Raw genomic sequence first — 25,080 nt, 5'->3', positions numbered from 1 at the left:
GGGTCATGCAGAGTCAGACACGACTGAAGTGACTTAGCCGCAGCAGCAGCAGCAGCAGGACAGTATGCTATTGGGAATACAACAACACACACAGATCCAGATCGATGGAATAAAGTTGAGGGTCCAGAAACAAACCCCAGCATCCATGGTCAACTCATCTCTGACACAGACGGGGAGAATATCCAAATGGGAACAGGAAAGCCTCTTCAATCAATGTCCATGGGAAAACCAGACAGCTACATCTGAAGAACGCTATTGGTTTTGATCTCATACCACCTCAATATCGGGGAAAAACCTCACCCTAAAGACTGATGTCATGAGATAGCTAGAAAGAAGCGTAGGTCAAAGGCTCCTTAACATCAGAGTCTCCTTGCCATTTGCTGGGCGGAGGTCGAAATGGGTCTCTTCAAGTAAGGGAAAGAGGTAAACGAAGTACACCACTGGGTTTCCATCCAATGGAACCTCTTCACAACAGAGAAGCTAAGCATTCACAAATGCAAAAGATAGGAAACGGAACACGAGAGACTCCTTGCAAGTGGTGTATCTGAGAAGGGGTTCATATGGAAAGAGACGAAGAATGCACAGCACTCAGATTCCAAGAAACACCACCACCACCCTTGACCCTTCCCCCATGACCAACTCTGACCTAAAGCCTTTCTCTCCCTCTAACCTATCCCTAAAACATAACCCTCATCTAATCATATACATGTGCATCCCTAGCATCCATCCATCCATCCACACACGAGAGAGAAAGAGGAAGACACAGACGGAATTGAGAAAGGAAAAGAGAGGGACACAGCCAGAGAGAGACACGGAACCAAAGAGAGGAAAGGAGTCGATGGTCCAGACTTTTCCTCAATCTGTCTCGAAGGTAGAAGCAATGACAGCGCCCTTCCACCCCAGAAGGGGGAAAAGGACGGAAGGTTTGGAGAGGAAAAGACAAGAACGCAGGGAGCCAGTAGAAGCTCAGCCACCCGCAGAAGCCGAGCTGGGACACTTCAACAGAATCTCAATGGAAACAGAGGACCAGAAAGTTGGCTACTCTTTTCTATAAGAGAGGGAGACCTTCGAGTCTTCCTTTCGGTCCTCCAACTTGGATGCGGGGTCTCAAAACAGTCAGGAGGGGGAGTGCCTTTTCCTGGGTACCACGGCGCATCCAGGCCTCGTTCTGCCCCATTCTGTGCTGTGTCAGCCCTGGATGGAATCTTTCTTTCTGAAGTCTCAGCGCACGAGCTCCACGTGATATCGGCCCCAGGTGGAAAGGCATGGAGCTGCTCGTAGGCCGACAGGCCTAGGAAGCAGATGGGAGAATGACCCCCACTCTGCAGATGGAGAGACTGGGGAAACCCTGAGGGGCATATGGTTGTCAAGGGCCACACCACTTATGAGAAGAAGGAGCCTGGTCTGAGAGCAGCATGGTCCTCGGAGCTCAGGCCCTGGCTGAACCCAGGCCTCCCCAGGGCTGTGGGCTGGGCCGTGTGGGTGTCACTGTGCCTGCACATGGCCTAAGGGGGGTGATCGAGCAGTCAGAAACCCAGAGATTCCCTTGGGAAGTTTTGGGGAAGGGACCTCAGCACGAACCCCAGGAAATGATGTCACCTGCCGGCAACAGAACCCAACAGAACCCGCAATCCGGGTATCCAGGCCTCCAGAGCGGAGAGGAGCCCCCAGCCAGATCACTTGCTGCCAAGATGTTCTGCTGTTTGCCCCTGCCCAGAGGCCGGGGCCTCAGGAGAGCTCACAGGCAGTGTGCGTGGGCACCCTGTCGACGTTGGCTCAGGACACCCCCGAGAGGCCTCTGGCCCTTTGCCCGGAGAAACAGAAAGGTAACACGGGGAGCCCCAGGCCGGGCCAGGCCACCTCTCCCATGCCACCCGGAAACACCGGGTCCTTTGCCTGTGTGTGGGGATGCGGGTTTCTCGGGCTGTGTCCCCCTCAAGGAAGCCCAGGCGGATGTGGGGTCAGAAGCCTGTGGACAAGTTGTGTCCACACCCCAGGGGAGAGCAGGCTGGGCGGGATGGGGAGAGTGTGGGCAGCGCCGGCCACCCAGGCTGACCTCACACCCTCAGATGGGTCTCTTTCCTCCCGGGTGGGGATCTGAGCAGACACACGTCTCTGACCCTTCTGGGAAGAGAAGTTCGAGCAGGCAGAAGCAGCGGCTCCACTGGCCAGGCCCAGCTCGGAAAACTCCCAGCATGGCTGGCTGACGGTCACTGTCGTTGCAGAGCTTCCCACGTGATGAGGCCGAGGACGGGGACACCCCATCCAGCTCCCAGAGGGAGGGGTCGGAGCACCACCCGCCCGCCCGTGAGGCCCAGTGCAGGCTCCAGGTCAGCGTGCCCACGGAGGCATCAGCCCCACCGGGGGAGACGCGGAGGTGGGGAAGGCCTGCTGCCGAGACACCGCCCAGGATACAGCCGGCGGCCCAGTCTGAGGCTGCCACGGAGCTCAGCACACCCGGCTCCGACCCAGAGTCCAGAGAACCCCGGCCTCTGAGGCACCAGGAGGACCTGGAGCCCAGCACGCCAGAGCACAGAGGTGAGGACGCTGGGGCTGGTGCACGGGAGTGTGTGGGGAGGGGTGCTGAGCTACACAGGGACGAGTCCCCGAAAGCTGCTGCTGGGCCTGCAGCAAGCGCTGGCCTCACACCCCCCGCCCCCCATCTTGCACACTTCAGTCCCAAAAGACATCTGACGCTGGGTATTCTTTGGGAACCTCTTGGAAGGTTTCTGTCCCGGGGTACGCACATGCCAAGGCTGGCCTGTGGGCAAACTTTGCTTCTCCCCCAACTCTAGCACTGGCCTCCAACTGGAACCAGGCTCCACTTCCCAGACCTGTCCCTAAAGAGGTGGTGGCTCCAGGTGCAGGACCCAGGGATCCACCGAGGGCAGATGGAGAAGCGAGACTTGCCCTCGCAGAGACACCAGGCCAGCTGGGTACTGGCCAGCACACCGGGCAGATCGGATCTCCGTGCCTGCAGGACCCCCAGCCCCAGGCACTGATGTCCCACCCCCTCAGCGAGAACCTCCACCTCCACGTGCACCTCTACCTGCTCGGGCTTTGGCAAGAGAACCCGAGGCAGAGGAGGAGTCACCGCCTCGGCAGGGAGAGCCTGCCCTGGCTCCCGAGCAACACCCAGATGCCCACGATCACTCACCCAGCCCTGCAGGGAGAAAGAGCCCCCGCTCTGGACAGAGACCCAGAGCCCTTGCCGGAAACACCACGTCCAGGGGAGCGGTCGGCTCTGCAGCCTCCATCCCTGTCTGCTCACCGTGGATGCCGGCAACTCGGTCTGCCCCCAGGGGACATGGAGTTCCTTTCCCCTGAACTGCTTTGCATTTGGTTTCTTTCCACCTTTCTGGTGATGTTTTATTTTTTGTATGGTTTCCTGTATTTTTGTTGGTTAAGTTGGGATTAGTAAACTTTTTCATCATTGTTGCAATCTGGGATCACTGTTGTGTAACTCTGGTGATACTGTGTTACCATCACCACTTTGTAGTTTCAGACCCGTTCGATCTTTATGCCCCACCCCCCAACAAAGCCTGGATTCAAGGCAAGCACGCCCTGTTCATCCCTCCCCCCGATCCTGAACACAATTTCATCTTTTCTTTCTGCATTCCTTCCTATATTCTTGGTGTCCCCAATCAATGACTCTCAGTGAAATGACTGAAGGAGTGTTTTTCGGACTCTCCACCTACTGTAAGACTCCATTGGAGAGTTCTCATTTTTATGTCATTTGAACTAGCCTTTGATAGCTGAAAGGACGGTGTACGTCCTTTCAAGATACCATGTGCCAAACGAAGCCCTTTTGGCAACTGCCATCATTATCTCCAGGCAGGCATTGCTCTTTGAAGGGTGACATCTCAGCCAGAAGGCAGAGGCTGAGCTCCTCTTGTTGCACCAGCTCCCAAAAGAAGCCAAGAAAGGGAGCTGGAACAACAAACCACCCCCATGCCCAGGAAAGCGTTCTTCATGACAGAAGGCTAGAAAATGACCCAACATCCTTGTGGCCCAGAACCACTCTAGAAAATCACTGTTCCATAAAAAAGAGAAACACATGGGAAGTTCCAAGGAGAGGCAATGCCCATGGCCAGTGTACTTGAGAGACGGCCTGACCGCTCCGGGGAAGACACGCACCGACGGAACCCCTTGGGAAACAGCACTGATAGTCCTCACCATCGTAAGGGTTTCCTCTGGGGACAACCTGCCCTGGGCACCACACGAGGGAGCAGACCGGCTTCTCTTCCTCTGCCCCCACACCATTCACTCATGAAGGCAGCTCAGGTGTTCTCATGCCCTGCCTGCCTGCCTGCCTGGCTCATCCGTGAGCTGTGACCACCTCCAGGGTAGGACTCCACCTTTTCCTCTCTGTGTACCGTGAATCTGCACACAGTGGGCTTTCAGAACCTTAGGAGACTTGAGCCATTCCCGCTCGAGCCAGAACCCTCCCCAGGAAGGAAAACAGCTGTGGAGTCATTTTGGCCCCAGCACTGGTTCCGAAAGCCTGGCGGCTCCTACAGCCTCTACGGTGTGAAGAGGGAGGTCCCTTTTGACAGAGCTTTCCGGCTCTCAGATCTAAGCTGTTGTTTCACTGTCAGCTGTGTCTTCCGTTGCAGCCAGGTGGGCCACGCTGCTCCAAAGGAGCTCACAAGCTGAGTTTCAAGGGAGGACAGGGATGGCTACAACGTGCTGCAAACTGAGTGAGGGTCCCCACAATCCTCAGCAAAGGTCTGTGGTGTGCAAGTGGGGAGTAGAGGGCCCCCAAGTTCCAAAGGAAGGGAGGTAGTCGGGAGCTAAAGCCCTTGGCTGCTGTGGTAGCAGCTGCAGATGGCAGCTCGTCCACAGTGCACTTCGAATGAGGTCATATGAGCGGGACTCTGGAAATGGCTCCGAAATCAAGAGAAAGGGGTCAGGGTATGTGGGAATCCGGCGGGGGTGGGGGGTGGATGAAGGAAGGTGTCCCTCCTCTCTCCAGTGCAATTTGGTTTGGTGAGTCTCAAAGCTACCAGATGGCACTTCCCAAGTCAGGCCCCCGCAGGAATCAGGGTGGGCTGCCTGCCTCGGCCCCTGCCACAGGGACAAGCCACACCAGTGGCCTCCCTGAGCTCCAATGGCCGGATCTGGGGGGTCCTGTCTGGGTGCACACCTCCTTGCTGTGGCCAAGTTCCCCCCTTCTCTGAGCACCAGCTTCATCCTCTCGAATGAGGACATCGATTGCTACCTTGGCACGTTACTCTCTTCATCCTCTGAAGGCTCATTAGGCTTATCCTACAATTACTAGCTGGCCCGAAGAGATATCTCCTGAATCCAGATTAACCTGGAGTCTCCCAGGCTCATCTGGCATGTCTTCCCTGAAGTCTGCCAAAACCCACACCCTTGCATTTCCAGGGACTCCCCTTAGCCAGCTGGGCAGAAAACCCAGCATGCTTCAAACAAGCTGACAGACAAGTGGGAGAGGACTCACGGGCAGACGGCTTCCCTCAGGTCTCGGGTGGAGCTCTGGGACCACAGCAGCAACGGGCCATCCCAGCCCCTGGGCTCAGCAGCGCCCTCATTCTCAGGCCGGCGGCTCTGCCCTGAGGGGAGCAGGAACGTCACCAACTGCCGCAGGCGGACCTCAAGCCCCTCCCACTGCTGGAGCCTGACCTGCCCCGGCCCCACCCCTTCCCCTACCCCAGCAGGACGAGAGCTCGTCTTCCCCTGGCTTCCAACGGGAGGCCCGGCCCTGGGCCCCGATTGGGCACTGCCCCAGCCCGGAGCCAATCACAGTGGCCAGGGAGGTGGAACGCACCGATTGGCCAGGGCCAGGTCATGTGACCATACTCCCCAGGAAACTCAAATATTACCAAGGTTCCCTAAGAAACCAATGAACAAAATTATCCAGTAAAGGCAAACCGTACTTTTTAATGAGGCCAATGTCACAGAAAAAAAAAAAAAATGCTCCACAGTAAACTGCTCAAGGAAGCTACTAAATAAACTTTCAGAAAAGTTTAGTAGGTTTTTTTTTTTTAAATAGGGTGACGGAGAGATATACCTTTCCCATCTATGTGAATTTAGGTTTAAACTAGATTTCCCTTGGCTGTTATATAAGACAAAAAAACCCACATCACCCTCTTTCACTCCCCCCCACCCCCAAAAAGTGTTTTAATCTATTGAATTTTTGTGTCCTCAGTTGTGTCTGATTCACGGCAACTCACGAACTCTACACAGCCAGGCTCTTCCGTCCATGGAATTCAGGGCAATTTTTTCTGTCCCAGTAAATGCCCACCCTGGGTGATCCAAAGGCAAGGGCTCAGAGGCTCCTGAGAGACTAACTAACTCCTTTCAGCTGAGCACAGAGCTGGCTCCTCACTGGGATGCCTGTGGCCTGGGGCTCCCAGAGGGGAGAGCAGCACTCGCCCCACCGTGTGGTCACTGCTGGAAGTGCAGGCTGCTCCTCACTCCCCCTTGACAGTGTCCCTGAGGGCAGAACAGTGTGAATCGAATCAAGGTGGAAATGCAAACTCCAATGCAACCAACCTTCCCACAAGGTCTCCAAAACCACTCAGGAACAGGGAATTGGAAACTGCAGGGGATGACATGAATGGAGATGGAGACTTGACACCTTACACCGAGTTCACTTCCAGTTATCCCTAGACAAACTTTCCATGAAAACTTGTCACAAATCTAGAAGAACAATGAGCAGAAACCGGACACGTGCTTTGAGTCTTCACACACAAAACTAAAAGGCAGTCCACAAAAAAAACCCAGAGAATACAGTGGACTTTGCAAAATCAAAGATATCTACTGTGGGAAAGACCTCATGACAAAAGCAAAAGACAGGTCATACATCGCGAGACGAATGAGTGGAAACACAAAGCTTATCAAGGATGTGTCTCCAAACAGACAAAGAACGCCAACACAACAAGCCTGTGAAAACTAGGGAAAGGTCTGAAGGGACAGCAGACGGAGGAAGACACACACAGAGTATCCCGGATGATGTCCAGCACTGAGGGCCTGAAGAAACAACAGTCTAGTTGCACCCCCTCAGGCCTGTGTGACCGTGGATGAGGCCTCTGTTTCCCGGTGGCTCTGAGACATGGACAGGGAGGAAGGGGAAGAGAAGTCACTTGCATTTCTAATACTCACAGCAAAGTCTTCCAATGAGAAGGGAATTATCACCCCCACTGCCAATGCCATTCACTGAAGTGATACCCACGAGTCCATCTACCCCAGAAGGGAAGGATGGACCTGTTCTCACAAAACGGCGAGAGATGGAAGGAGGAAGATCAAGCCCACACCAATCACTGGAAAGAGAAGCTGTGCTCAGGGCTTGAAAGAATTCCTATTGGGAAAATCATGTCACAGCCCCACATGGCAATCCACAGCTTCCATGCTATTCCTCCCAAAATGCCAATGCATTTTCGCACCGAACAAAGAATTGCAAAGGGGGTACGGAAACAGAAAGGAGCCTACATTGTCAATACAATCCGACGAAAAAGCCCCGATACGGACATCCAAGGTTGTGTGAAAGGAAATTAGACGACCAAACTAGGATCCTCAGGAGAGTATCGGAGAAGGCAATGGCGACCCACTCCAGTACTCTTGCCTGGAAAATGTCCTGGACGGAGGAGCCTGGTAGGCTGCAGGCCATGGGGTCATGCAGAGTCAGACACGACTGAAGTGACTTAGCCGCAGCAGCAGCAGCAGCAGGACAGTATGCTATTGGGAATACAACAACACACACAGATCCAGATCGATGGAATAAAGTTGAGGGTCCAGAAACAAACCCCAGCATCCATGGTCAACTCATCTCTGACACAGACGGGGAGAATATCCAAATGGGAACAGGAAAGCCTCTTCAATCAATGTCCATGGGAAAACCAGACAGCTACATCTGAAGAACGCTATTGGTTTTGATCTCATACCACCTCAATATCGGGGAAAAACCTCACCCTAAAGACTGATGTCATGAGATAGCTAGAAAGAAGCGTAGGTCAAAGGCTCCTTAACATCAGAGTCTCCTTGCCATTTGCTGGGCGGAGGTCGAAATGGGTCTCTTCAAGTAAGAGAAAGAGGTAAACGAAGTACACCACTGGGTTTCCATCCAATGGAACCTCTTCACAACAGAGAAGCTAAGCATTCACAAATGCAAAAGATAGGAAACGGAACACGAGAGACTCCTTGCAAGTGGTGTATCTGAGAAGGGGTTCATATGGAAAGAGACGAAGAATGCACAGCACTCAGATTCCAAGAAACACCACCACCACCCTTGACCCTTCCCCCATGACCAACTCTGACCTAAAGCCTTTCTCTCCCTCTAACCTATCCCTAAAACATAACCCTCATCTAATCATATACATGTGCATCCCTAGCATCCGTCCATCCATCCACACACGAGAGAGAAAGAGGAAGACACAGACGGAATTGAGAAAGGAAAAGAGAGGGACACAGCCAGAGAGAGACACGGAACCAAAGAGAGGAAAGGAGTCGATGGTCCAGACTTTTCCTCAATCTGTCTCGAAGGTAGAAGCAATGACAGCGCCCTTCCACCCCAGAAGGGGGAAAAGGACGGAAGGTTTGGAGAGGAAAAGACAAGAACGCAGGGAGCCAGTAGAAGCTCAGCCACCCGCAGAAGCCGAGCTGGGACACTTCAACAGAATCTCAATGGAAACAGAGGACTAGAAAGTTGGCTACTCTTTTCTATAAGAGAGGGAGACCTTCGAGTCTTCCTTTCGGTCCTCCAACTTGGATGCGGGGTCTCAAAACAGTCAGGAGGGGGAGTGCCTTTTCCTGGGTACCACGGCGCATCCAGGCCTCGTTCTGCCCCATTCTGTGCTGTGTCAGCCCTGGATGGAATCTTTCTTTCTGAAGTCTCAGCGCACGAGCTCCACGTGATATCGGCCCCAGGTGGAAAGGCATGGAGCTGCTCGTAGGCCGACAGGCCTAGGAAGCAGATGGGAGAATGACCCCCACTCTGCAGATGGAGAGACTGGGGAAACCCTGAGGGGCATATGGTTGTCAAGGGCCACACCACTTATGAGAAGAAGGAGCCTGGTCTGAGAGCAGCATGGTCCTCGGAGCTCAGGCCCTGGCTGAACCCAGGCCTCCCCAGGGCTGTGGGCTGGGCCGTGTGGGTGTCACTGTGCCTGCACATGGCCTAAGGGGGGTGATCGAGCAGTCAGAAACCCAGAGATTCCCTTGGGAAGTTTTGGGGAAGGGACCTCAGCACGAACCCCAGGAAATGATGTCACCTGCCGGCAACAGAACCCAACAGAACCCGCAATCCGTGTATCCAGGCCTCCAGAGCGGAGAGGAGCCCCCAGCCAGATCACTTGCTGCCAAGATGTTCTGCTGTTTGCCCCTGTCCAGAGGCCGGGGCCTCAGGAGAGCTCACAGGCAGTGTGCGTGGGCACCCTGTCGACGTTGGCTCAGGACACCCCCGAGAGGCCTCTGGCCCTTTGCCCGGAGAAACAGAAAGGTAACACGGGGAGCCCCAGGCCGGGCCAGGCCACCTCTCCCATGCCACCCGGAAACACCGGGTCCTTTGCCTGTGTGTGGGGATGCGGGTTTCTCGGGCTGTGTCCCCCTCAAGGAAGCCCAGGCGGATGTGGGGTCAGAAGCCTGTGGACAAGTTGTGTCCACACCCCAGGGGAGAGCAGGCTGGGCGGGATGGGGAGAGTGTGGGCAGCGCCGGCCACCCAGGCTGACCTCACACCCTCAGATGGGTCTCTTTCCTCCCGGGTGGGGATCTGAGCAGACACACGTCTCTGACCCTTCTGGGAAGAGAAGTTCGAGCAGGCAGAAGCAGCGGCTCCACTGGCCAGGCCCAGCTCGGAAAACTCCCAGCATGGCTGGCTGACGGTCACTGTCGTTGCAGAGCTTCCCACGTGATGAGGCCGAGGACGGGGACACCCCATCCAGCTCCCAGAGGGAGGGGTCGGAGCACCACCCGCCCGCCCGTGAGGCCCAGTGCAGGCTCCAGGTCAGCGTGCCCACGGAGGCATCAGCCCCACCGGGGGAGACGCGGAGGTGGGGAAGGCCTGCTGCCGAGACACCGCCCAGGATACAGCCGGCGGCCCAGTCTGAGGCTGCCACGGAGCTCAGCACACCCGGCTCCGACCCAGAGTCCAGAGAACCCCGGCCTCTGAGGCACCAGGAGGACCTGGAGCCCAGCACGCCAGAGCACAGAGGTGAGGACGCTGGGGCTGGTGCACGGGAGTGTGTGGGGAGGGGTGCTGAGCTACACAGGGACGAGTCCCCGAAAGCTGCTGCTGGGCCTGCAGCAAGCGCTGGCCTCACACCCCCCGCCCCCCATCTTGCACACTTCAGTCCCAAAAGACATCTGACGCTGGGTATTCTTTGGGAACCTCTTGGAAGGTTTCTGTCCCGGGGTACGCACATGCCAAGGCTGGCCTGTGGGCAAACTTTGCTTCTCCCCCAACTCTAGCACTGGCCTCCAACTGGAACCAGGCTCCACTTCCCAGACCTGTCCCTAAAGAGGTGGTGGCTCCAGGTGCAGGACCCAGGGATCCACCGAGGGCAGATGGAGAAGCGAGACTTGCCCTCGCAGAGACACCAGGCCAGCTGGGTACTGGCCAGCACACCGGGCAGATCGGATCTCCGTGCCTGCAGGACCCCCAGCCCCAGGCACTGATGTCCCACCCCCTCAGCGAGAACCTCCACCTCCACGTGCACCTCTACCTGCTCGGGCTTTGGCAAGAGAACCCGAGGCAGAGGAGGAGTCACCGCCTCGGCAGGGAGAGCCTGCCCTGGCTCCCGCGCAACACCCAGATGCCCACGATCACTCACCCAGCCCTGCAGGGAGAAAGAGCCCCCGCTCTGGACAGAGACCCAGAGCCCTTGCCGGAAACACCACGTCCAGGGGAGCGGTCGGCTCTGCAGCCTCCATCCCTGTCTGCTCACCGTGGATGCCGGCAACTCGGTCTGCCCCCAGGGGACATGGAGTTCCTTTCCCCTGAACTGCTTTGCATTTGGTTTGTTTCCACCTTTCTGGTGATGTTTTATTTTTTGTATGGTTTCCTGTATTTTTGTTTTTTAAGTTGGGATTAGTAAACTTTTTCATCATTGTTGCAATCTGGGATCACTGTTGTGTAACTCTGGTGATACTGTGTTACCATCACCACTTTGTAGTTTCAGACCCGTTCGATCTTTATGCCCCACCCCCCAACAAAGCCTGGATTCAAGGCAAGCACGCCCTGTTCATCCCTCCCCCCGATCCTGAACACAATTTCATCTTTTCTTTCTGCATTCCTTCCTATATTCTTGGTGTCCCCAATCAATGACTCTCAGTGAAATGACTGAAGGAGTGTTTTTCGGACTCTCCACCTACTGTAAGACTCCATTGGAGAGTTCTCATTTTTATGTCATTTGAACTAGCCTTTGATAGCTGAAAGGACGGTGTACGTCCTTTCAAGATACCATGTGCCAAACGAAGCCCTTTTGGCAACTGCCATCATTATCTCCAGGCAGGCATTGCTGTTTGAAGGGTGACATCTCAGCCAGAAGGCAGAGGCTGAGCTCCTCTTGTTGCACCAGCTCCCAAAAGAAGCCAAGAAAGGGAGCTGGAACAACAAACCACCCCCATGCCCAGGAAAGCGTTCTTCATGACAGAAGGCTAGAAAATGACCCAACATCCTTGTGGCCCAGAACCACTCTAGAAAATCACTGTTCCATAAAAAAGAGAAACACATGGGAAGTTCCAAGGAGAGGCAATGCCCATGGCCAGTGTACTTGAGAGACGGCCTGACCGCTCCGGGGAAGACACGCACCGACGGAACCCCTTGGGAAACAGCAGTGATAGTCCTCACCGTCGTAAGGGTTTCCTCTGGGGACAACCTGCCCTGGGCACCACACGAGGGAGCAGACCGGCTTCTCTTCCTCTGCCCCCACACCATTCACTCATGAAGGCAGCTCAGGTGTTCTCATGCCCTGCCTGCCTGCCTGCCTGGCTCATCCGTGAGCTGTGACCACCTCCAGGGTAGGACTCCACCTTTTCCTCTCTGTGTACCGTGAATCTGCACACAGTGGGCTTTCAGAACCTTAGGAGACTTGAGCCATTCCCGCTCGAGCCAGAACCCTCCCCAGGAAGGAAAACAGCTGTGGAGTCATTTTGGCCCCAGCACTGGTTCCGAAAGCCTGGCGGCTCCTACAGCCTCTACGGTGTGAAGAGGGAGGTCCCTTTTGACAGAGCTTTCCGGCTCTCAGATCTAAGCTGTTGTTTCACTGTCAGCTGTGTCTTCCGTTGCAGCCAGGTGGGCCACGCTGCTCCAAAGGAGCTCACAAGCTGAGTTTCAAGGGAGGACAGGGATGGCTACAACGTGCTGCAAACTGAGTGAGGGTCCCCACAATCCTCAGCAAAGGTCTGTGGTGTGCAAGTGGGGAGTAGAGGGCCCCCAAGTTCCAAAGGAAGGGAGGTAGTCGGGAGCTAAAGCCCTTGGCTGCTGTGGTAGCAGCTGCAGATGGCAGCTCGTCCACAGTGCACTTCGAATGAGGTCATATGAGCGGGACTCTGGAAATGGCTCCGAAATCAAGAGAAAGGGGTCAGGGTATGTGGGAATCCGGCGGGGGTGGGGGGTGGATGAAGGAAGGTGTCCCTCCTCTCTCCAGTGCAATTTGGTTTGGTGAGTCTCAAAGCTACCAGATGGCACTTCCCAAGTCAGGCCCCCGCAGGAATCAGGGTGGGCTGCCTGCCTCGGCCCCTGCCACAGGGACAAGCCACACCAGTGGCCTCCCTGAGCTCCAATGGCCGGATCTGGGGGGTCCTGTCTGGGTGCACACCTCCTTGCTGTGGCCAAGTTCCCCCCTTCTCTGAGCACCAGCTTCATCCTCTCGAATGAGGACATCGATTGCTACCTTGGCACGTTACTCTCTTCATCCTCTGAAGGCTCATTAGGCTTATCCTACAATTACTAGCTGGCCCGAAGAGATATCTCCTGAATCCAGATTAACCTGGAGTCTCCCAGGCTCATCTGGCATGTCTTCCCTGAAGTCTGCCAAAACCCACACCCTTGCATTTCCAGGGACTCCCCTTAGCCAGCTGGGCAGAAAACCCAGCATGCTTCAAACAAGCTGACAGACAAGTGGGAGAGGACTCACGGGCAGACGGCTTCCCTCAGGTCTCGGGTGGAGCTCTGGGACCACAGCAGCAACGGGCCATCCCAGCCCCTGGGCTCAGCAGCGCCCTCATTCTCAGGCCGGCGGCTCTGCCCTGAGGGGAGCAGGAACGTCACCAACTGCCGCAGGCGGACCTCAAGCCCCTCCCACTGCTGGAGCCTGACCTGCCCCGGCCCCACCCCTTCCCCTACCCCAGCAGGACGAGAGCTCGTCTTCCCCTGGCTTCCAACGGGAGGCCCGGCCCTGGGCCCCGATTGGGCACTGCCCCAGCCCGGAGCCAATCACAGTGGCCAGGGAGGTGGAACGCACCGATTGGCCAGGGCCAGGTCATGTGACCATACTCCCCAGGAAACTCAAATATTACCAAGGTTCCCTAAGAAACCAATGAACAAAATTATCCAGTAAAGGCAAACCGTACTTTTTAATGAGGCCAATGTCACAGAAAAAAAAAAAAAATGCTCCACAGTAAACTGCTCAAGGAAGCTACTAAATAAACTTTCAGAAAAGTTTAGTAGGTTTTTTTTTTTTAAATAGGGTGACGGAGAGATATACCTTTCCCATCTATGTGAATTTAGGTTTAAACTAGATTTCCCTTGGCTGTTATATAAGACAAAAAAACCCACATCACCCTCTTTCACTCCCCCCCACCCCCAAAAAGTGTTTTAATCTATTGAATTTTTGTGTCCTCAGTTGTGTCTGATTCACGGCAACTCACGAACTCTACACAGCCAGGCTCTTCCGTCCATGGAATTCAGGGCAATTTTTTCTGTCCCAGTAAATGCCCACCCTGGGTGATCCAAAGGCAAGGGCTCAGAGGCTCCTGAGAGACTAACTAACTCCTTTCAGCTGAGCACAGAGCTGGCTCCTCACTGGGATGCCTGTGGCCTGGGGCTCCCAGAGGGGAGAGCAGCACTCGCCCCACCGTGTGGTCACTGCTGGAAGTGCAGGCTGCTCCTCACTCCCCCTTGACAGTGTCCCTGAGGGCAGAACAGTGTGAATCGAATCAAGGTGGAAATGCAAACTCCAATGCAACCAACCTTCCCACAAGGTCTCCAAAACCACTCAGGAACAGGGAATTGGAAACTGCAGGGGATGACATGAATGGAGATGGAGACTTGACACCTTACACCGAGTTCACTTCCAGTTATCCCTAGACAAACTTTCCATGAAAACTTGTCACAAATCTAGAAGAACAATGAGCAGAAACCGGACACGTGCTTTGAGTCTTCACACACAAAACTAAAAGGCAGTCCACAAAAAAAACCCAGAGAATACAGTGGACTTTGCAAAATCAAAGATATCTACTGTGGGAAAGACCTCATGACAAAAGCAAAAGACAGGTCATACATCGCGAGACGAATGAGTGGAAACACAAAGCTTATCAAGGATGTGTCTCCAAACAGACAAAGAACGCCAACACAACAAGCCTGTGAAAACTAGGGAAAGGTCTGAAGGGACACCAGACGGAGGAAGACACACACAGAGTATCCCGGATGATGTCCAGCACTGAGGGCCTGAAGAAACAACAGTCTAGTTGCACCCCCTCAGGCCTGTGTGACCGTGGATGAGGCCTCTGTTTCCCGGTGGCTCTGAGACATGGACAGGGAGGAAGGGGAAGAGAAGTCACTTGCATTTCTAATACTCACAGCAAAGTCTTCCAATGAGAAGGGAATTATCACCCCCACTGCCAATGCCATTCACTGAAGTGATACCCACGAGTCCATCTACCCCAGAAGGGAAGGATGGACCTGTTCTCACAAAACGGCGAGAGATGGAAGGAGGAAGATCAAGCCCACACCAATCACTGGAAAGAGAAGCTGTGCTCAGGGCTTGAAAGAATTCCTATTGGGAAAATCATGTCACAGCCCCACATGGCAATCCACAGCTTCCATGCTATTCCTCCCAAAATGCCAATGCATTTTCGCACCGAACAAAGAATTGCAAAGGGGGTACGGAAACAGAAAGGAGCCTACATTGTCAATACAATCCGACGAAAAAGCCCCGATACGGACATCCAAGGTTGTGTGAAAGGAAATTAGACGACCAAACTAGGATCCTCAGGAGAGTATCGGAGAAGGCAATGGCGACCCACTCCAGTACTCTTGCCTGGAAAATGTCCTGGACGGAGGAGCCTGGTAGGCTGCAGGCCATGGGGTCATGCAGAGTCAGACACGACTGAAGTGACTTAGCCACAGCAGCAGCAGCAGCAGGACAGTATGCTATTGGGAATACAACAACACACACAGATCCAGATCGATGGAATAAAGTTGAGGGTCCAGAAACAAACCCCAGCATCCATGGTCAACTCATCTCTGACACAGACGGGGAGAATATCCAAATGGGAACAGGAAAGCCTCTTCAATCAATGTCCATGGGAAAACCAGACAGCTACATCTGAAGAACGCTATTGGTTTTGATCTCATACCACCTCAATATCGGGGAAAAACCTCACCCTAAAGACTGATGTCATGAGATAGCTAGAAAGAAGCGTAGGTCAAAGGCTCCTTAACATCAGAGTCTCCTTGCCATTTGCTGGGCGGAGGTCGAAATGGGTCTCTTCAAGTAAGAGAAAGAGGTAAACGAAGTACACCACTGGGTTTCCATCCAATGGAACCTCTTCACAACAGAGAAGCTAAGCATTCACAAATGCAAAAGATAGGAAACGGAACACGAGAGACTCCTTGCAAGTGGTGTATCTGAGAAGGGGTTCATATGGAAAGAGACGAAGAATGCACAGCACTCAGATTCCAAGAAACACCACCACCACCCTTGACCCTTCCCCCATGACCAACTCTGACCTAAAGCCTTTCTCTCCCTCTAACCTATCGCTAAAACATAACCCTCATCTAATCATATACATGTGCATCCCTAGCATCCGTCCATCCATCCACACACGAGAGAGAAAGAGGAAGACACAGACGGAATTGAGAAAGGAAAAGAGAGGGACACAGCCAGAGAGAGACACGGAACCAAAGAGAGGAAAGGAGTCGATGGTCCAGACTTTTCCTCAATCTGTCTCGAAGGTAGAAGCAATGACAGCGCCCTTCCACCCCAGAAGGGGGAAAAGGACGGAAGGTTTGGAGAGGAAAAGACAAGAACGCAGGGAGCCAGTAGAAGCTCAGCCACCCGCAGAAGCCGAGCTGGGACACTTCAACAGAATCTCAATGGAAACAGAGGACTAGAAAGTTGGCTACTCTTTTCTATAAGAGAGGGAGACCTTCGAGTCTTCCTTTCGGTCCTCCAACTTGGATGCGGGGTCTCAAAACAGTCAGGAGGGGGAGTGCCTTTTCCTGGGTACCACGGCGCATCCAGGCCTCGTTCTGCCCCATTCTGTGCTGTGTCAGCCCTGGATGGAATCTTTCTTTCTGAAGTCTCAGCGCACGAGCTCCACGTGATATCGGCCCCAGGTGGAAAGGCATGGAGCTGCTCGTAGGCCGACAGGCCTAGGAAGCAGATGGGAGAATGACCCCCACTCTGCAGATGGAGAGACTGGGGAAACCCTGAGGGGCATATGGTTGTCAAGGGCCACACCACTTATGAGAAGAAGGAGCCTGGTCTGAGAGCAGCATGGTCCTCGGAGCTCAGGCCCTGGCTGAACCCAGGCCTCCCCAGGGCTGTGGGCTGGGCCGTGTGGGTGTCACTGTGCCTGCACATGGCCTAAGGGGGGTGATCGAGCAGTCAGAAACCCAGAGATTCCCTTGGGAAGTTTTGGGGAAGGGACCTCAGCACGAACCCCAGGAAATGATGTCACCTGCCGGCAACAGAACCCAACAGAACCCGCAATCCGTGTATCCAGGCCTCCAGAGCGGAGAGGAGCCCCCAGCCAGATCACTTGCTGCCAAGATGTTCTGCTGTTTGCCCCTGTCCAGAGGCCGGGGCCTCAGGAGAGCTCACAGGCAGTGTGCGTGGGCACCCTGTCGACGTTGGCTCAGGACACCCCCGAGAGGCCTCTGGCCCTTTGCCCGGAGAAACAGAAAGGTAACACGGGGAGCCCCAGGCCGGGCCAGGCCACCTCTCCTATGCCACCCGGAAACACCGGGTCCTTTGCCTGTGTGTGGGGATGCGGGTTTCTCGGGCTGTGTCCCCCTCAAGGAAGCCCAGGCGGATGTGGGGTCAGAAGCCTGTGGACAAGTTGTGTCCACACCCCAGGGGAGAGCAGGCTGGGCGGGATGGGGAGAGTGTGGGCAGCGCCGGCCACCCAGGCTGACCTCACACCCTCAGATGGGTCTCTTTCCTCCCGGGTGGGGATCTGAGCAGACACACGTCTCTGACCCTTCTGGGAAGAGAAGTTCGAGCAGGCAGAAGCAGCGGCTCCACTGGCCAGGCCCAGCTCGGAAAACTCCCAGCATGGCTGGCTGACGGTCACTGTCGTTGCAGAGCTTCCCACGTGATGAGGCCGAGGACGGGGACACCCCATCCAGCTCCCAGAGGGAGGGGTCGGAGCACCACCCGCCCGCCCGTGAGGCCCAGTGCAGGCTCCAGGTCAGCGTGCCCACGGAGGCATCAGCCCCACCGGGGGAGACGCGGAGGTGGGGAAGGCCTGCTGCCGAGACACCGCCCAGGATACAGCCGGCGGCCCAGTCTGAGGCTGCCACGGAGCTCAGCACACCCGGCTCCGACCCAGAGTCCAGAGAACCCCGGCCTCTGAGGCACCAGGAGGACCTGGAGCCCAGCACGCCAGAGCACAGAGGTGAGGACGCTGGGGCTGGTGCACGGGAGTGTGTGGGGAGGGGTGCTGAGCTACACAGGGACGAGTCCCCGAAAGCTGCTGCTGGGCCTGCAGCAAGCGCTGGCCTCACACCCCCCGCCCCCCATCTTGCACACTTCAGTCCCAAAAGACATCTGACGCTGGGTATTCTTTGGGAACCTCTTGGAAGGTTTCTGTCCCGGGGTACGCACATGCCAAGGCTGGCCTGTGGGCAAACTTTGCTTCTCCCCCAACTCTAGCACTGGCCTCCAACTGGAACCAGGCTCCACTTCCCACACCTGTCCCTAAAGAGGTGGTGGCTCCAGGTGCAGGACCCAGGGATCCACAGAGGGCAGATGGAGAACCGAGACTTGCCCTCGCAGAGACACCAGGCCAGCTGGGTACTGGCCAGCACACCGGGCAGATCGGATCTCCGTGCCTGCAGGACCCCCAGCCCCAGGCACTGATGTCCCACCCCCTCAGCGAGAACCTCCACCTCCACGTGCACCTCTACCTGCTCGGGCTTTGGCAAGAGAACCCGAGGCAGAGGAGGAGTCACCGCCTCGGCAGGGAGAGCCTGCCCTGGCTCCCGCGCAACACCCAGATGCCCACGATCACTCACCCAGCCCTGCAGGGAGAAAGAGCCCCCGCTCTGGACAGAGACCCAGAGCCCTTGCCGGAAACACCACGTCCAGGGGAGCGGTCGGCTCTGCAGCCTCCATCCCTGTCTGCTCACCGTGGATGCCGGCAACTCGGTCTGCCCCCAGGGGACATGGAGTTCCTTTCCCCTGAACTGCTTTGCATTTGGTTTCTTTCCACCTTTCTGGTGATGTTTTATTTTTTGTATGGTTTCCTGTATTTTTGTTTTTTAAGTTGGGATTAGTAAACTTTTTCATCATTGTTGCAATCTGGGATCACTGTTGTGTAACTCTGGTGATACTGTGTTACCATCACCACTTTGTAGTTTCAGACCCGTTCGATCTTTATGCCCCACCCCCCAACAAAGCCTGGATTCAAGGCAAGCACGCCCTGTTCATCCCTCCCCCCGATCCTGAACACAATTTCATCTTTTCTTTCTGCATTCCTTCCTATATTCTTGGTGTCCCCAATCAATGACTCTCAGTGAAATGACTGAAGGAGTGTTTTTCGGACTCTCCACCTACTGTAAGACTCCATTGGAGAGTTCTCATTTTTATGTCATTTGAACTAGCCTTTGATAGCTGAAAGGACGGTGTACGTCCTTTCAAGATACCATGTGCCAAACGAAGCCCTTTTGGCAACTGCCATCATTATCTCCAGGCAGGCATTGCTGTTTGAAGGGTGACATCTCAGCCAGAAGGCAGAGGCTGAGCTCCTCTTGTTGCACCAGCTCCCAAAAGAAGCCAAGAAAGGGAGCTGGAACAACAAACCACCCCCATGCCCAGGAAAGCGTTCTTCATGACAGAAGGCTAGAAAATGACCCAACATCCTTGTGGCCCAGAACCACTCTAGAAAATCACTGTTCCATAAAAAAGAGAAACACATGGGAAGTTCCAAGGAGAGGCAATGCCCATGGCCAGTGTACTTGAGAGACGGCCTGACCGCTCCGGGGAAGACACGCACCGACGGAACCCCTTGGGAAACAGCAGTGATAGTCCTCACCGTCGTAAGGGTTTCCTCTGGGGACAACCTGCCCTGGGCACCACACGAGGGAGCAGACCGGCTTCTCTTCCTCTGCCCCCACACCATTCACTCATGAAGGCAGCTCAGGTGTTCTCATGCCCTGCCTGCCTGCCTGCCTGGCTCATCCGTGAGCTGTGACCACCTCCAGGGTAGGACTCCACCTTTTCCTCTCTGTGTACCGTGAATCTGCACACAGTGGGCTTTCAGAACCTTAGGAGACTTGAGCCATTCCCGCTCGAGCCAGAACCCTCCCCAGGAAGGAAAACAGCTGTGGAGTCATTTTGGCCCCAGCACTGGTTCCGAAAGCCTGGCGGCTCCTACAGCCTCTACGGTGTGAAGAGGGAGGTCCCTTTTGACAGAGCTTTCCGGCTCTCAGATCTAAGCTGTTGTTTCACTGTCAGCTGTGTCTTCCGTTGCAGCCAGGTGGGCCACGCTGCTCCAAAGGAGCTCACAAGCTGAGTTTCAAGGGAGGACAGGGATGGCTACAACGTGCTGCAAACTGAGTGAGGGTCCCCACAATCCTCAGCAAAGGTCTGTGGTGTGCAAGTGGGGAGTAGAGGGCCCCCAAGTTCCAAAGGAAGGGAGGTAGTCGGGAGCTAAAGCCCTTGGCTGCTGTGGTAGCAGCTGCAGATGGCAGCTCGTCCACAGTGCACTTCGAATGAGGTCATATGAGCGGGACTCTGGAAATGGCTCCGAAATCAAGAGAAAGGGGTCAGGGTATGTGGGAATCCGGCGGGGGTGGGGGGTGGATGAAGGAAGGTGTCCCTCCTCTCTCCAGTGCAATTTGGTTTGGTGAGTCTCAAAGCTACCAGATGGCACTTCCCAAGTCAGGCCCCCGCAGGAATCAGGGTGGGCTGCCTGCCTCGGCCCCTGCCACAGGGACAAGCCACACCAGTGGCCTCCCTGAGCTCCAATGGCCGGATCTGGGGGGTCCTGTCTGGGTGCACACCTCCTTGCTGTGGCCAAGTTCCCCCCTTCTCTGAGCACCAGCTTCATCCTCTCGAATGAGGACATCGATTGCTACCTTGGCACGTTACTCTCTTCATCCTCTGAAGGCTCATTAGGCTTATCCTACAATTACTAGCTGGCCCGAAGAGATATCTCCTGAATCCAGATTAACCTGGAGTCTCCCAGGCTCATCTGGCATGTCTTCCCTGAAGTCTGCCAAAACCCACACCCTTGCATTTCCAGGGACTCCCCTTAGCCAGCTGGGCAGAAAACCCAGCATGCTTCAAACAAGCTGACAGACAAGTGGGAGAGGACTCACGGGCAGACGGCTTCCCTCAGGTCTCGGGTGGAGCTCTGGGACCACAGCAGCAACGGGCCATCCCAGCCCCTGGGCTCAGCAGCGCCCTCATTCTCAGGCCGGCGGCTCTGCCCTGAGGGGAGCAGGAACGTCACCAACTGCCGCAGGCGGACCTCAAGCCCCTCCCACTGCTGGAGCCTGACCTGCCCCGGCCCCACCCCTTCCCCTACCCCAGCAGGACGAGAGCTCGTCTTCCCCTGGCTTCCAACGGGAGGCCCGGCCCTGGGCCCCGATTGGGCACTGCCCCAGCCCGGAGCCAATCACAGTGGCCAGGGAGGTGGAACGCACCGATTGGCCAGGGCCAGGTCATGTGACCATACTCCCCAGGAAACTCAAATATTACCAAGGTTCCCTAAGAAACCAATGAACAAAATTATCCAGTAAAGGCAAACCGTACTTTTTAATGAGGCCAATGTCACAGAAAAAAAAAAAAAATGCTCCACAGTAAACTGCTCAAGGAAGCTACTAAATAAACTTTCAGAAAAGTTTAGTAGGTTTTTTTTTTTTAAATAGGGTGACGGAGAGATATACCTTTCCCATCTATGTGAATTTAGGTTTAAACTAGATTTCCCTTGGCTGTTATATAAGACAAAAAAACCCACATCACCCTCTTTCACTCCCCCCCACCCCCAAAAAGTGTTTTAATCTATTGAATTTTTGTGTCCTCAGTTGTGTCTGATTCACGGCAACTCACGAACTCTACACAGCCAGGCTCTTCCGTCCATGGAATTCAGGGCAATTTTTTCTGTCCCAGTAAATGCCCACCCTGGGTGATCCAAAGGCAAGGGCTCAGAGGCTCCTGAGAGACTAACTAACTCCTTTCAGCTGAGCACAGAGCTGGCTCCTCACTGGGATGCCTGTGGCCTGGGGCTCCCAGAGGGGAGAGCAGCACTCGCCCCACCGTGTGGTCACTGCTGGAAGTGCAGGCTGCTCCTCACTCCCCCTTGACAGTGTCCCTGAGGGCAGAACAGTGTGAATCGAATCAAGGTGGAAATGCAAACTCCAATGCAACCAACCTTCCCACAAGGTCTCCAAAACCACTCAGGAACAGGGAATTGGAAACTGCAGGGGATGACATGAATGGAGATGGAGACTTGACACCTTACACCGAGTTCACTTCCAGTTATCCCTAGACAAACTTTCCATGAAAACTTGTCACAAATCTAGAAGAACAATGAGCAGAAACCGGACACGTGCTTTGAGTCTTCACACACAAAACTAAAAGGCAGTCCACAAAAAAAACCCAGAGAATACAGTGGACTTTGCAAAATCAAAGATATCTACTGTGGGAAAGACCTCATGACAAAAGCAAAAGACAGGTCATACATCGCGAGACGAATGAGTGGAAACACAAAGCTTATCAAGGATGTGTCTCCAAACAGACAAAGAACGCCAACACAACAAGCCTGTGAAAACTAGGGAAAGGTCTGAAGGGACACCAGACGGAGGAAGACACACACAGAGTATCCCGGATGATGTCCAGCACTGAGGGCCTGAAGAAACAACAGTCTAGTTGCACCCCCTCAGGCCTGTGTGACCGTGGATGAGGCCTCTGTTTCCCGGTGGCTCTGAGACATGGACAGGGAGGAAGGGGAAGAGAAGTCACTTGCATTTCTAATACTCACAGCAAAGTCTTCCAATGAGAAGGGAATTATCACCCCCACTGCCAATGCCATTCACTGAAGTGATACCCACGAGTCCATCTACCCCAGAAGGGAAGGATGGACCTGTTCTCACAAAACGGCGAGAGATGGAAGGAGGAAGATCAAGCCCACACCAATCACTGGAAAGAGAAGCTGTGCTCAGGGCTTGAAAGAATTCCTATTGGGAAAATCATGTCACAGCCCCACATGGCAATCCACAGCTTCCATGCTATTCCTCCCAAAATGCCAATGCATTTTCGCACCGAACAAAGAATTGCAAAGGGGGTACGGAAACAGAAAGGAGCCTACATTGTCAATACAATCCGACGAAAAAGCCCCGATACGGACATCCAAGGTTGTGTGAAAGGAAATTAGACGACCAAACTAGGATCCTCAGGAGAGTATCGGAGAAGGCAATGGCGACCCACTCCAGTACTCTTGCCTGGAAAATGTCCTGGACGGAGGAGCCTGGTAGGCTGCAGGCCATGGGGTCATGCAGAGTCAGACACGACTGAAGTGACTTAGCCGCAGCAGCAGCAGCAGCAGGACAGTATGCTATTGGGAATACAACAACACACACAGATCCAGATCGATGGAATAAAGTTGAGGGTCCAGAAACAAACCCCAGCATCCATGGTCAACTCATCTCTGACACAGACGGGGAGAATATCCAAATGGGAACAGGAAAGCCTCTTCAATCAATGTCCATGGGAAAACCAGACAGCTACATCTGAAGAACGCTATTGGTTTTGATCTCATACCACCTCAATATCGGGGAAAAACCTCACCCTAAAGACTGATGTCATGAGATAGCTAGAAAGAAGCGTAGGTCAAAGGCTCCTTAACATCAGAGTCTCCTTGCCATTTGCTGGGCGGAGGTCGAAATGGGTCTCTTCAAGTAAGAGAAAGAGGTAAACGAAGTACACCACTGGGTTTCCATCCAATGGAACCTCTTCACAACAGAGAAGCTAAGCATTCACAAATGCAAAAGATAGGAAACGGAACACGAGAGACTCCTTGCAAGTGGTGTATCTGAGAAGGGGTTCATATGGAAAGAGACGAAGAATGCACAGCACTCAGATTCCAAGAAACACCACCACCACCCTTGACCCTTCCCCCATGACCAACTCTGACCTAAAGCCTTTCTCTCCCTCTAACCTATCCCTAAAACATAACCCTCATCTAATCATATACATGTGCATCCCTAGCATCCGTCCATCCATCCACACACGAGAGAGAAAGAGGAAGACACAGACGGAATTGAGAAAGGAAAAGAGAGGGACACAGCCAGAGAGAGACACGGAACCAAAGAGAGGAAAGGAGTCGATGGTCCAGACTTTTCCTCAATCTGTCTCGAAGGTAGAAGCAATGACAGCGCCCTTCCACCCCAGAAGGGGGAAAAGGACGGAAGGTTTGGAGAGGAAAAGACAAGAACGCAGGGAGCCAGTAGAAGCTCAGCCACCCGCAGAAGCCGAGCTGGGACACTTCAACAGAATCTCAATGGAAACAGAGGACTAGAAAGTTGGCTACTCTTTTCTATAAGAGAGGGAGACCTTCGAGTCTTCCTTTCGGTCCTCCAACTTGGATGCGGGGTCTCAAAACAGTCAGGAGGGGGAGTGCCTTTTCCTGGGTACCACGGCGCATCCAGGCCTCGTTCTGCCCCATTCTGTGCTGTGTCAGCCCTGGATGGAATCTTTCTTTCTGAAGTCTCAGCGCACGAGCTCCACGTGATATCGGCCCCAGGTGGAAAGGCATGGAGCTGCTCGTAGGCCGACAGGCCTAGGAAGCAGATGGGAGAATGACCCCCACTCTGCAGATGGAGAGACTGGGGAAACCCTGAGGGGCATATGGTTGTCAAGGGCCACACCACTTATGAGAAGAAGGAGCCTGGTCTGAGAGCAGCATGGTCCTCGGAGCTCAGGCCCTGGCTGAACCCAGGCCTCCCCAGGGCTGTGGGCTGGGCCGTGTGGGTGTCACTGTGCCTGCACATGGCCTAAGGGGGGTGATCGAGCAGTCAGAAACCCAGAGATTCCCTTGGGAAGTTTTGGGGAAGGGACCTCAGCACGAACCCCAGGAAATGATGTCACCTGCCGGCAACAGAACCCAACAGAACCCGCAATCCGTGTATCCAGGCCTCCAGAGCGGAGAGGAGCCCCCAGCCAGATCACTTGCTGCCAAGATGTTCTGCTGTTTGCCCCTGTCCAGAGGCCGGGGCCTCAGGAGAGCTCACAGGCAGTGTGCGTGGGCACCCTGTCGACGTTGGCTCAGGACACCCCCGAGAGGCCTCTGGCCCTTTGCCCGGAGAAACAGAAAGGTAACACGGGGAGCCCCAGGCCGGGCCAGGCCACCTCTCCCATGCCACCCGGAAACACCGGGTCCTTTGCCTGTGTGTGGGGATGCGGGTTTCTCGGGCTGTGTCCCCCTCAAGGAAGCCCAGGCGGATGTGGGGTCAGAAGCCTGTGGACAAGTTGTGTCCACACCCCAGGGGAGAGCAGGCTGGGCGGGATGGGGAGAGTGTGGGCAGCGCCGGCCACCCAGGCTGACCTCACACCCTCAGATGGGTCTCTTTCCTCCCGGGTGGGGATCTGAGCAGACACACGTCTCTGACCCTTCTGGGAAGAGAAGTTCGAGCAGGCAGAAGCAGCGGCTCCACTGGCCAGGCCCAG

At 54.8% G+C, this 25,080-nt stretch overlaps 2 protein-coding genes across 2 annotated transcripts; both read left to right on the top strand.

Moving 5' to 3' along the window:
- Positions 1-1,415: 1,415 nt before the first annotated feature.
- Positions 1,416-10,953, top strand: LOC145527716 (uncharacterized). Its single transcript, XM_081545778.1, has 3 exons — positions 1,416-1,826; positions 2,226-2,538; positions 2,796-10,953. The coding sequence occupies exons 1-3, from the start codon at positions 1,416-1,418 to the stop codon at positions 3,416-3,418; spliced, it is 1,347 nt and encodes a 448-aa protein (XP_081401904.1). The 3' UTR covers positions 3,419-10,953.
- Positions 10,954-16,924: 5,971 nt separating this feature from the next.
- Positions 16,925-23,974, top strand: LOC145527751 (uncharacterized). The gene is made up of 3 exons (XM_081545820.1): positions 16,925-17,094; positions 17,494-17,806; positions 18,064-23,974. Exons 1-3 carry the CDS (start codon positions 16,960-16,962, stop codon positions 18,684-18,686), a joined length of 1,071 nt encoding a protein of 356 aa, XP_081401946.1. The 5' UTR covers positions 16,925-16,959; the 3' UTR covers positions 18,687-23,974.
- The last annotated feature ends 1,106 nt before the right edge of the window (positions 23,975-25,080 follow it).

Source organism: Giraffa tippelskirchi, chromosome 11 (assembly GCF_054371585.1).
Source record: "Giraffa tippelskirchi isolate mGirTip1 chromosome 11, T2T-mGirTip1v1.2.pri, whole genome shotgun sequence".
NCBI classification, from domain to species: domain Eukaryota; kingdom Metazoa; phylum Chordata; class Mammalia; order Artiodactyla; family Giraffidae; genus Giraffa; species Giraffa tippelskirchi.
The sequence above is the reverse complement of the archived record's forward strand: the minus strand, read 5'-3'. Positions and strand labels throughout refer to the sequence as shown.